The 13724-nt window shown below is 41.5% G+C and overlaps 1 protein-coding gene across 1 annotated transcript in view; it reads right to left on the bottom strand.

Moving 5' to 3' along the window:
• Positions 1-5733: 5733 nt before the first annotated feature.
• Positions 5734-13724, bottom strand: part of LOC127951644 (uncharacterized) — a 124657-nt gene continuing 116666 nt past the window's right edge. Inside the window, exons 12-14 of the mRNA XM_052549635.1 lie at positions 11193-11397; positions 9875-10313; positions 5734-8716 (exon numbers count right to left, since the gene is read on the bottom strand). Of these exons, the coding sequence (XP_052405595.1) occupies positions 7772-8716; positions 9875-10313; positions 11193-11397 (1589 nt within the window). The 3' untranslated portion in view covers positions 5734-7771. The remainder of the gene's footprint in view (positions 8717-9874; positions 10314-11192; positions 11398-13724) is intronic.

Raw genomic sequence — 13724 nt, 5'->3', positions numbered from 1 at the left:
TCCTTTAAGGCTTGTATCAGGCTAATTCATGTTTAATCTAAACTCATATATGGTCTAACTAAGGATGTGAATGCAGCAGCATCAAAAACACAAAATCTTGGACTGTTTATTCCTGTTCTGGCCACAAGATGGCAGCAGCATCTAAAATGAATCAACAAGGATTGTCCTCTGGAAAACTTTGATAAAGCTACATTTTGTCAATGTCTGAATATTGGGTGAATTGTATCTGGATATCTCTGTGTCATGTTTTCTGTTATTCTTACCATTCTTCAACCCAGAGAGCCTTCACTACTGCTAAATGGATTTTCTGCAAGCTTACTGTTTGGGAGATCGAACACTAAATAAGACTGTTAAGGGGGGGGGGGGGGGTGCTATTTCATGAATACTGCGTTTTTTACACTGTTAAAGAATTGGATTCCCATGCTAAACATGGATAACGTTTCAAAAATTAAGTTGTACGTTTGAAACCTTCCGGTTTGTCTCAAGTTTCGGAAAGTTTTTTTCGAGTATGGCTCTGTGTGACGTTAGATGGAGCGGAATTTCCTTATATGGGTTCTAAGGGCACGTCTGCCGGAAGAGCGTGCGCTCCCATAGAGCAGAGCAGAGACATTCACTGATCAGAGCGAGAGACCGAAATGTCACAAAAGGAGTGTGTTTTTGGTTGCCAGGGCAAGACAACCCTGCACAGATTACCAAAAAAAAAAACAGCATTAAGGGACCAGTGGATGGAGTTTATTTTTACAGAGCATCAACGGAGTTGTGCACGTGTTTTTGTTTGTTCCCTGCATTTCGAAGATGCTTGTTTTACAAACAAGGCCCAGTTTGACGCCGGATTTGCATATCGTTTATTTCTTAAGGATGATGCAATCCCAAAGAAAAAGGGTCACGATCATGTGTTGGAACCGCAGGCGGTGAGTAAAACTGCTTCAAATATCTCTGTGTTCTTAACTTAGCTATCAGTGCGTAAGCACATCAAGTAAACAACATGCGATGTTTTCATCAAACTGCACTTTCCACATGTACACCTTAGAAAAAAAAAAAAAAAAAAAAAAAAAAAAAAAAAAGCCGACATAAAGTGGAACTTAGTCATTTTCCAAAACCGCTAAGCAAATATATACAGTTTCAATACATACCACATAGAGACGTCGTTGCTGCTGCTGCTCTTGTTAAATTTCAGCCTCTGGATCTGATTCTGGATCATAAATAAACGGCTGAATCTGACTGTTAGCCATGGTTTGTTTTGGATGATGTTTTTTTTCCTCACGGTAATGTCACGGCTTCCAAACGCTCTCAACGCAAAAGCCTACTGGCGCTCGGGATTCTTTAGCTCCTCCCACACGTCACGCCTCCAGGCGCTCGTGTTTTTCCGGGAAAAAACGGTACAGACTATCTTTCTCTTATAAATATGAAGATTTCATTTACCAATTCAAACTTGAACACATAACACAATATAATCTGCCAATCCAGTGTCTACAGACAACACACACAAACACTCTCACACAGGAGGAAGCCAGGAGAGCAGTGGAGAACATCAAAGAGAATTAGGGAACAGATGCTGTAGATTTGCTACAGGCTGCTAAAAAAAACGTGCACTTTCTTTTGCGAAATAAATTGAGACATTTCACATTACATACTTATATTGTTTTATATTATGGTTTACAAACAAGATCTTATAAAAAGCAATATCTCCAGCAAGAATGTTTATGGAGCAGTAAGCACAGCCAACCAATTCTACTCAGTGTGGCTGTGAGTGTGGTGGGGCTTTTATATAAAACTCAATAAATAAGTTATTTACTGAGTAAGTTACATTATAGGCACTACTTTATACAGGAATCCCATCAAAATATTTTACCCTTAGACTATAAAAACATGGACGTGATGTCCATGACGTCATCTGTAGATTCCTGAAGAATGTTTTTGGAGCTCAAAGTGGGCGGAGCAGGCTGTCGCCATCTTGGCAGCATGTCATCTCGCGTCACTCCCAGATAATCAAATATGGGCAAAAAGGCAGAAGCTGGTTGCTGAGACCACATCCACATTGCTTGACGGTGGGACAGCAGGCAATCCACCTGTCACTCAAGTGGCAACGCCTTTAATTATGAAAAATGTTAAGGCTTGATATAATTTAAACAGAGTTATAAAAAAATTATAATAAAAAAAAACCCTCACAGTTGTCATGATGGGTAAAATACAGACTGTACAGCTATATAGCTATACAGACCAAAACAACTTTTTTACCAGGCTGTGAACATGTTTTTATTTTATTTTTTTATCTGCTGTAAAGTTGGCCCATGGGAGTCTATGGGAATGACTCCCTTTTGGAACCAGCCTCTAGCGGCCAATTGAAGAATTGCAGTTTTAGTCACTTCCGTGTAGGCTTTACGAGAAAGACCGGAAGGTTGCAGCTCGATTTTACCTCACCAGAATGCTAATTTTATCAGTGGATCCCCTCCATACGAAATTTGGCTAGTTTTGAGTAGCAATTCGGTAGGTTTTGTTGTGAAAACCTGGCAACCCTGGTGGAGCTTCAAGTGCTCATGTTTGCAGGAATACCAGTATTATGGTTTAATTGGTTGTGACCGTGTTTTTACCTACCAAATTCCTTTTTACCTTCATTCTGGTAGCATGTGAAAGCAGCATTAGTGAAAACAAAATATGATGTGTGATGCTTACCTTGTCTGTAGTCTGGATGTTGGAGCACGAACCGTTGGTATCGATCCCTCTAGGGGTGACCCCAAATAGTCAACGATTCGATGCTTCGATTCTAGGAGCCTGATTCAACTACCAATCTCATAGTCTAATATTCACGAGCTGTTATGATTATGCCATTCTGACTATATGGAGGAGCCAAATGTCACATAGAACTTGCGGTTTTCTCCCAATAAGTTAATATGCTACCTATTAAGATAAAGGCGTGAATAAGAATCTGAAAAGAAAGAAGCTTCAAATAAATATTTTAAATCCTACCACCCCTATAGATTTATGTTTCACTTTCCATAATCTGTGCCAGATGGAGTAGCATCTTGTCGGCAGGCATTTAAAAATTTACAAGACTCAAACTGACACAGGCAGAGACTGGATTTTTTCGATCAGGTAGGGTACAAGTGATTTCAAAACATTTCAGCCGGTTTATATATATTGTGGATATATTATTTACCTGATATAAGATGCATTTGGTTTTGAGTCAAGCGCTTCATTGTAGTACTACAGTGATATCTCTTCAGCGCACAGCGCGAGCAGGTCAAACTACAATGCAGAATTATAATAACTATGACTGGACTGGACTGTCACACCCATACCATTATAATGAGAACACCATTATAATAAAATGCTGTGAATATTTAGAGTTTAGGTGCTGTGTTTTTGCACATTTTTTTGTGAAGAACGTGTCCACAGAAGGAGTTTGCATTCAGAGCTGCGCAGATACATTCATTTGCATTCGGGCTCTTTTTACAAATAGCCTATAATTCCTAATATTAACGCTGTGTTGTATAAATAACGAAGGGTATTCTACATAAATTATGAGTTTAATCCCATTGATTAAAAACTTGCTATCAAATGCTCACTCTACTGGTCATCTTCAGCGCGTGCAGCTCAAAACAGAAATGCAGAACATTAATAACTACTATCATATATGCTAACTTTATAAGGAGAGCACTATTGTAAAAATGGTGAATTGTTAGGGTTTCGCTGAGATCTTTTAATCAAAACATTATTTTCCCTGTTTGTATCTGCGAGGTATTTGTTACACATTTACCCTGAGGGTTAACATCAGTAATTATGGCTGTCGAATGTCTCACATGACTCGATGTATTTTGCCCCGCCCCCAAACATATGATTCGAGTATCAGTAAGATCCAAAAAATCCAATTAGACTATGAAAATCCTTAGTTGGAGACACCCCTAGATCCCTCTTTCAGAAGCAATTTTTTCACAAACACTTTTAAAGGCGCTGACATTGTAGCTCCAGCAGTTACATCAAGAGAACAGTAATGGCGGACCGCAGCTTCTCACTCAGGGCTGTGTACATGTTAATAGGGCAGAGAGCATCACAAATGAGCTGGACTTTCCCAGACTATGTCGTCATAGCAGTTTGAAATCTGGAACGCTAAAGTAAAGAGACGGTTTATTAATTATTGGGATTATAAAACAATGAGTGGGTGGATTTTTACTATTATAGGCTGGATGTTTTTTCACATACAGCATGCTACACTTATAAAAGTGATCTTTGCATTCTATGGCACATTTAAAGCCACCTGACCCCAACATATTCAAGATTTTTTACTGTAATGTGGCTAAATATGGTATGTACACCTCCAGTCTTCCTGGGACCTACAGAAAGCACAGTCTTGCTGTCCCTTTCAACCCACTGACTCAGTGGGCCAGATATTAATTAAGTGGTCTAATTATCGAGGTTGGTGGTCATTTTCACCTTGCTGTCCCTGAGGAAGCAAAAGGAAAAAAAAAAAGCTGAGAAACACTTCAAGTTAGTATACCTCTTCCAGATGTCTTGTGGTTGAGCTGCACGCTAATGATCTATAGCTCCATTCTGAGTCATGGAGGATTGTAGGGCAATTCACCAAATGAATCTTTAATGAGGACATTTTGTAGTGAATTAATGTATTAATGGTGAGTTATTTTTATTCTTATCGTTAATGGCATACTTCTGTGCTCCAAGTGTTCTGTGAGAAATGTTGTCCTTTCTATGAAAAAAAAAAAAAAAAGAAATCTTCAGACACTACTTTTAGAAATAACCCATCTGTGGTATCACTGCTTCACAAAACATGCCCAGAAGCTATTTTATTTGTTTGCATAAGAAAAGTGAGAAAATTATTAGTTTTAGCTAAAAAGCTCAACCCTTTTTTTCTGTATGTGCATGTGTGTTAAGTTCTCACACCCTGCCTATTTAAATATACAGCGCATTGCGTAATAACCTGTGCATCAATTCATTATGTAACTCAAGGACAGAGCATGCATTCATAATCTCACTTTCTGTGAATCATTTTGAATCCCTTTCCTGCTCTAAGTGAATTTTGAAGCAATCACACTCTCTCTTTGTCTCTCTCATTCAAGTCTACTATTTCCTACGTCAAGCTTCGCAAACGTAATTAAACCAAATTTAATCTTACAGGAAATGTGCAGGAGCTCATGAATAATTAACCAGCCTCGAATCAAAAAGGTGGCAGTGGCTTGTTTATTTGCTGGCACTTGTGGGTATAAGCTTGCTGAAACACAATCACACACACACACACACACACACACACACATATTGCAGGATTGAAGTGAACGATAAGCAGTGTTGACTAGCAGGTGCAGTGGTTTGAAACGACCTTATTTTCCCCACTTTCATCAGATGAACTAAGTCTTGTCAGGCCCACTAACCAATCCCATGCATTTTATGTAATCCAGACTTCAGATAGAGCGAATTTCAAGGTGAACCTCACGGTAAACTTTTGTCTGTCTTCAAGTGTGATTTGAACTCTCAGTTTCCATTATTGACCTTGAGCTGTAAGCCTGTCAAACAGCCTGGGAGTAAGTAGACTAGACATTGTGTTTACTCCCTGCCAACTCTGGCCCTGTTTGAAGAGCCTCTGTGGACATCTCTAAAGCCAGCACTTACATTTACTCAGTGGTGACAAACAAAGACTAGAAGACACACGTGAAAACCAAAAGTCAATCCAGTTAAGAGTTTTCTTTACAAAAAAGAGCATATATACATCAGGCCGCGCACACATCACCTCAAAACATACTGTCTTTATTCAAATTTACAAAAATGAAAAGGAAAAAATACAACAGAATAAATACATTTTTAGTACACACCATCGTGAGATCTCAGTACCAACAGTGCCCACTTAGGGCCACATCAATGCAGTCCAATAAAAAGGCAGAAACCAGGATGAATGCAGTAACTCCACACCCAGTTTACAATTGACCTAATCTACCTGAAAAAATAAAGATAGGCAAAGACACGTGAAGGATTCAGTTCTTTGTTAAAGCCCGTTTACATCAAGACTATTACAATAACTTTAATCATTGTAATTCTATAAGAACAGGGATGTCCATTCCACCACTATAACGATAGCGACACAGAGGAACGATATCGCTGGAATTTCTTTCAAAACATTTTGTTTTCCCAAAACAGTGACAGCCAGTTGAAATGCAGCAAATGGCTGCAGCTCGGTTTACAGAAAATGCATTGGTGTGGGTGCAAATTATCTATTTATCCTTATAGCTATTATTCTTGGTGTAAATGGGCTCCAGGAGATCTGTCTTGCTTTAATCATTCTTCTTACTGTACAATAATATAGACATTAATATTTCATATAACCTTTTTAGGCTCACATTATTGACAAAGAATGACATTTGTTGGGTTGTTTGGCAAGGTGTGTGTTTGTACTGCATGAAGCGCACTGGTATTGGTGCGCATGATTGTGCAGTGATACAGTGGTTCTGGTTCAGTCCAGTCACAGTGAGTCCTTGTAGCCACAAACAGTGTGATTAATCAGGATATCAATGCAGAGTGGGAGCTCAACCCAGAAAAAGGACTTCACATATATTTATTTGGAGCCTTTGCATTCAATTCAAGTAAAAATAAATGTTCCGTTTGGGAAGAGCAACACATTCGATATCGTACTGTGGAAGGGTTTACTCTGCTTCAGTCAATCCAGTATCTTCCAGTTATATCCAGTGGATTTCGATGTGGGATTATATGTAATCTTCTCCTCAGTTTTCATTTTATTAATGTTTTTTTGTTACTTGAAGACTACAGCACTGTTGTCACTTTTCACAATGGCATTCAGTGATATTTACATTTAAATGCATTTACATAGAACATTTTTTTCATGTTTTTTTCCTCCGATAAAAAAAACAAAACAACAACAACATTTGTAATCTATTTTCGAACATCATGTATAAAAGTGCATTCTAGCTGAAGCAGACCTGTCAGCTCTCATAAATCATCATGACTTTTTAAATGTGGGATGTTTGATTTTTTTTTAGTAATGGTTGTTTGTGCATATGTTTTGCACAATTTTAGCATCACTACATTTTAATTGTATCATTTTTTTTTTAGCAACTTTGTATGCAATCTGTTCTTGGCAAAAACGTGAGTCATTTTTTAACCCCGACAATGTGACATCCGCAAAGAAGAATTTCCAAGCAGGGTTTAAAATGGATGCGTGTTTGTTTTAGTCTGTGTGTATGTGTGAACACCAAGAATCTTTGTGCAGACACTTATTCAGGACTTTACTGTAATATTCAGTGCTTTCTTTTGAATAATTCAGTCCTCTTGCTTTTGTGAATGTATAAACAATTTCTGTACAAATATTAATTTTCCTACTCCATCGTGTGTTGCCGTAGTTTTTCATCGTGTGTTATTCCGGCCATGTGTTTCTCATTCCCACGTGGTGCCACTGTCTTGCTCGCTGCTGCGGAAATCCGAGTTGAAATCTTGTTCTTTCTCTGTCGTAATTAAATGTGATCTGGAATACAGTGAACTTTGCTTTTCGCTTACTGCCAAACACACTTAAGGAATGTTAAATGCTGGCTAAAGAAACACCGCTCTGTGCTCACACATCCGCTTTTCAGCACTTATTGCTTCAAATTGCATCAATCACTCTCTTCACTGCCTTTGCTCTCTCTGTTCATTTTTCCCTGTCTTCCCTTATTACCTTTCCTCTTCATCTCTCCCTCCTTACCCTTCACTTTTCATTATTCCGGCTCTTGTTGCCTTTTAATCACTGTCCCACCCAACCCCTCTCCTTCTCGCTCTTTCAGACATTCGCATGCTCCTCATCTCCAGACTGCTCCTCCTTTTCTTCCCATTCCCTGTCCTTGTGCTTTTTGCTGGCTTCTGCGTCTCCTTCTTTATCTTCTCCGCTCTCCTTCTCCCTTTCCCTAAAAAGCTGAGCTAATTTTTGGAATTGTGGGCCCCAATCCTCCAGACCTGATCCCCACACCTCCTTCTCGGCGTCTTTGCCTCCCTCGCTGTCCAGGGAGCTGAGGGACCCGGCGCGGGAGCCTGTGCCTTCCATCCCGTACACCTGCACCGAGTCATACGGCGGCTGTGAAGGGTCGAAGGTCACCTGCGCAAGGCGCAAACGCAGGAACTCGCCAACCCTTAGGGCGAGAGAGTGAGCACTGCCGGCAGGTGCTCCCCTTCCTGACCCCTCAGGTGCTGAGGGCCACGCTCCGCCATAACCTATGATTCCCCCAAAAGCCCCCCGGCCCTGGCCGGGATATGGAAGCAGCTGAGGCGTCATATCCCTCCTGCCCAGTGGGTACCCAGTTATCCCCACCCGTTCGTGCCAGTCTCCTATGAACCCGCCACCTTCCGGATACATCCCGGTGCTCAGTGGAATGCTGCCCTCTCTCTCAGGCCTTCCCACCACAAATCCGCTGCCCATCTCCAGCCCACCCCGTCTCAGAGTCCCCTTGTAGTCCCTCTGCTGCTCCCCCTGCAGGATAGTGGCGTAATTGCTGCTGACTGACTGCATTTCTGTACCACCACTGGGCGCATCAGCCACCCCAACATGGTTGGACTCAGCAGGCCCAGCACCACTTCTACTTAGGGAAAGACTGCTCCGCGAGGAGTGCCGAGCAGCTCTGGGGAGCGTGGTGGAGTCGCACATCCAACTACCCGTTGGGCCTGGCCCAGCAACCGAACCGGAACGGGTCAACACCAGCTCTCGTTCGCGGGGGGCCGTGTCTGGTTGGACCTGTAGGGGACGGGGAGGAGCAGGAGGGTTAGAGCGGGAGGTAAGGATGAGTTTATTCTTCTGTTATTCAGCAGAGGGATGCATGTGATAGAGAGGATTGTTAAGAAAGGGAAGAGAAAGCAGAAGATATTTCACAATGAGCAGGTGAAAACACAGAAAAACGTGATAACAATGAAGTGAGACAGTACAGTGTTACAGTAGTGGAAGTAAGTGAAAAGTCGGACAGATGGAGGGAGAAACAGTTGACAATAGCTGAACCAGGTTAATCGAGCTCTAAAAAGAACTAACGCTGCACTGTGAGATGAGGATGAGGAGAAAGAGAGACAGCGAGAGACAACATGTGAAAATACACCTTCATCGTCAACCTGTTCGGCACATACAAAAAAAAAACAAAAAAAAAACTAGCCTGTCGGCTATCTAGAGATGTGCAAAACAACATGTTTTCACACACGGGACGTGTTCTCCACACTTCTAATAAAACTTCCAGTGAGAAAATATATCTGCATTGTGCCTTTAAATGTGTGTATGTGTAAAATCAGATATCGAAATTAAATAGATGAGCTCTTAAGATGCACGACGGTATGCATAAATTTCCATGACAGCAAATAATGCACAACATATTTTGTTGCACATCAAAATTGTAAAAAAAATAATAATAACAATTACTTGCAGCTTTCTGCAGTTTTGAATTCATGCTTTTTCAGGATCTGTGTGTGACAACTTTCACAGTGAAACACACATTGTGAAAAGAATATTAATTTCAACTACGCAGTTGTTTCCCAATCTCCAGTTCAATGAATCTTTATTAGACATAATACATTAATACTGATTCGATGCTGTTGGGGTGTGACTGAGAAGCGAGTCTGTGAATTCAAATTAGCCATATACTTAGTTTTTTACTAGGCCCTGTCTTCATTTTCAGTTTACCTAAGCTATTTAACTATTCAAGCCAAAAGAGTGGTCTTCTAGTTGTCTTGTAAGTATTGCTGTTTATTTGAAAGTGCATCAGTTATTTAACAACTAATTTACAGGCTTCCGGAGAATTAAACAAATTAATTTTGCTCCCCTTGGTTTTACCCCAAATACTGTAACTTTGTGATTCTGAACATGGTTATTCCAAGCTTCTTAAATAAATAATGAAGACATATGTTGTTTTACCCAATCCAGATCCTGGCTTTGACTTTGACTCTGCTGGGCATCGCTACTTGCATCATCCTTTGAGTCGTTTTTCCTTGGCGTTCCTCCCTCAGATGTGGTAGTTCCGTCTTGAGATGCTGTCCCTTCTTTAGAGCCATGACCGGCCTCTGCTGTTGGCACGTAAATAGCCCCGGGATCCAGAGGGCCAACCACAGCTCCCTGGTTTTGAATGACTAGAGAGTGGTCTGGTTGATTCCCAGGTAAGCGGTAAGCCAACTCAGATATGCCGGGCTCATAGGGGCCCTGTGAGCGACGTAGCACTGGGAGGGTGTGACTGCTATAGCAAAACCGCCCATATAGAGTGGCTCCATGACTGTTGTACTGCCCAGGGTCCAGTGTTCCGGCCTGAACCCAGCTGCTGTAAGCTCGAGCCTTATCCTGACTGTGTTGTGAATAACGTCTGAGGGAACACAGAATAGATCATGAAAGTAAGTTTTATGCAGATAAAATGAAACAGAACAGAATATAACTGTATGTAGCCTCAGGAGAGGTAATGTGATAAATGCTATAACACCACAGGTGTTTCAGATGGTGTGGTCTGCTGGGAGCTCACACTCTTCAGGCCTTCTTCTGCTGTTGTCACACCTTTGATTTCAGTTTAAACTAATTTGTAGTTCTTTAAAAATAAAACCAAATGTGGAAGAAAAGTTAAAATTCCCTGTTCTTTGTAACAATTCAACATAAAATAAACAATGATCAACTTAGATCTCATTCATAATGGACTATGGAATTATTACAACCCAAAGATGTACACTGATGGCTAAAAGGACTGTGATTTATTTAAATAGTGAGTATAAATAAAATATGCATGGTTTTAAAGGGGTTTCAGAAGATTTAAGGCAGAATAAAAAATATGATTTTTTTGGGTGACATTTGTCCAGAAATATTGTTATTGTACATCAATATGGCTATAAACTATGTTAATAATAATAATCACAGTAGGAGTAAGAATAAAAATAATAATAATTTAAGAACAAATATTTACAGTATAACTGTAATATTACAATTTCAACATTTACAGCCCTCTTAATATTTTATGTTTATGTTAAAACTAAAAATGTGAAGCATGGAAAAGAACAGTAAGGATATTCAGTTAAACTTCTCCATTTGAGTTCAATGTAAAAAAAAAACACTTATGCCATAATTGTAATTTTGGGGTGAATTGTCCCTTTAAGTGCACTGAGGAAGCGCTTTATAAATGTGCAGGAAGAGCGAGTTGATGTAACAGATGTAGCCAACGTAATCTTTCATCATATGTGCCCTGCTGAGCCCCACTCACATGTTCCTGCTGTCCAGGGTGCGGTACCCCCTGCGTGCGTTGTGTGGGGCACTCTGTAGTGCTGTGATGTCGAACGCAGCCGTGTCAGCCTCACCACCTCCTTCATCATCATACGTGATGATGTTCTCTCTTACATCATCCTCCTCTAAAGGTGAGAGAGAGTCTCTTTTCTGCCTGCGCAGGGACAGAGACAAAGCACTGACAGCTAGAGAGAGAGAAGAGAAACAGAGGGAAAGAAAACAGTGAAAGATGAACAGAAAAAGTGTAAGCATTTTATGATGCCATTTATAAAAAGGGAGGACGTGTATGTTTGTGCTGGCTGACAAATTTTTGCAATAAAATTGCAGGGTGCTACAGAAAGACAGATACTCAATAGACACATTAGAGCAGCTGGCAAACTAACACTTACACAGAATGATGCCCCATAATTACATTTATGACACAGCTCTAGGAAATCCTTGATTCTGATTGGTCAATCGTAGCATCCAGCGGTCTGATTGTTTTATAGTATTCACTGGCATCCATGAAAACACTTTAAACAAGACCGTTCATCCAAATTACTGAAATGGGTGATACTTTCATGGACTTTCTCATTTAATATATAAACACAACTGCCGCCATCTAGTGTTATTTACCCTAATGTCAATGATCTCAGAGGACTTAAATATAAAAACTACTTATGATAATGCTGTTAAAGTTCTTTTTGTAGTTTTGTTTTGTACATTGTTGGGGTATATTAATTTTTTTCTTACTGGTCAGTGTTATTTTATTATTATTTCTATACTACTATAGTATTGTCATGGTCACTCAGAGAGGAAGGAATGAGGAGACGCTGGAGAATACATTTTTATGTGAACTTAATTTAAAAAGGGATACAATCACTGGAACTCAGGAATGACGTTTGACAGCAGACAGGAAAGAAGGGGCACATCTCACTATACAATAAATACACACATGGGACAAACCTGGGAGCAAATTTACTAAATCAAAGACAGCTGGAGCACATATTCACACAACAAGGAAAGGAACAGGAAAAACAAATAAGGAAAACAGGAACTAAACACATGACAGATCACCCCCTCCTCCGTAACAGGGAGGTAGAGAGGGTGCCATTGAGGCTGGTGCAGGACTGGAAAAGAGTGGAGACGAGGGAAGCCTCCAGGTCATTTCAGGAGGGCATGGCGGTTCTGGCAGTTCAGGTTTCCATGGCCGATCAGGGGACTCAGGAGGCCATGCTGGATCAGGGGACTCAGCCATGGCCCCCTAAAAATAATGTTCTTGCGGAAAACTAGGAATCCTGGGAATGGGGCGGAGGTGCTCTGGAGGAGCAGGCACTTGAGGGTGATCAGCCCTTCTTGGGCTGAACTGGGGATCAGGAGCCCTTTCTGGGCTAAACGAGGAATCAGTAGTCCTCACTTGGCTAAATGAGGAATAAAGAGCCCTCCCTGGGCTTAACTCGGGATCAGGAGCCCTTCCTGGACTAAACAAGGAATTACGAACCATACCTGGGCTTAACTGGGGATCAGGAGCCCTTCCAAGACTAAACGAAGAATCAGTAACCCTCTCTGGGCTAGATGAGGAATCAGGAGCCCTCCCTGGGCGTAACTGGGGATCAGGGAAGCATTTACGAGGTGCTGGCACTGGAAGGAGCTCTGAGCAAACTAGAGCAAACTCTAGTGCTGGAGATGACACTGGAACGAGCTCTGGTGCTGGAGATGACATTGAGCAAGCCCTGAGCGAGAGTGAGCCACAACTGATGGGCTTGACTTTGGAGTGACCGGCAGACCTGCCACAGGAATGGCCTGCAGGCTTGCCCCATGAACGACCGATGGGCTTGACTTTAGCATGGCCGGCGGGCCTATGTTCGGAACAGCTGGTGGGCAGGAAGGAGACACGACCAGCAGGGTTCACTTCACTGCAGTTGGTGCGCTGGACTTTGGAACGGCCGGTGGAGGGGTCCCAGCTCAGGATCAGAGGCTCTCCAGACACCGGATGACTGCCTCCTTCCAGTTGAGGTAGGTGGTGTCTGAGAGCTCCACGGGGTGATTAAGTTATCCCTAGCCGGAGAAAAGTCACAGGGGTTTCCTCCTCGATGGAGCTGGCATGGGCGAGTGGCACGGATGTACTCACTTAACTTAAAGGGTCGGGGTTTGCCTGAGCCACGCCAATGAACATCACTCGTTCTTCCATTATTTTTTATGGTGTCTGGCGGAGGATGGAATGAGGAGACGCTGGAGAATACTTTAACGAGAATTGAATTCAGCACACAAAGGGATACACCACTGGAACGCAGGAATGACGTTTGACACCAGACGGGAAACAAGGGGCAGAACTCACTATAGATACACAGACAACTAATTAATCAAACACAGCTGGAACACATATTCACATAAATAGTACAGGAACAGGAAAGACCAAATAAGAAAAACAGAAACTAAATGGAAGGACAGGGAACTAAATCACCTCCCTATATAACAAATTATCATCCTTAAAAGCCGTGAATTCGATTCGCTGTTCGTCAACAAACAAGCA

The sequence above is a fragment of the Carassius gibelio genome, chromosome B2, assembly GCF_023724105.1.
Source record: "Carassius gibelio isolate Cgi1373 ecotype wild population from Czech Republic chromosome B2, carGib1.2-hapl.c, whole genome shotgun sequence".
NCBI lineage: Eukaryota > Metazoa > Chordata > Actinopteri > Cypriniformes > Cyprinidae > Carassius > Carassius gibelio.
The sequence above is the reverse complement of the archived record's forward strand: the minus strand, read 5'-3'. Positions and strand labels throughout refer to the sequence as shown.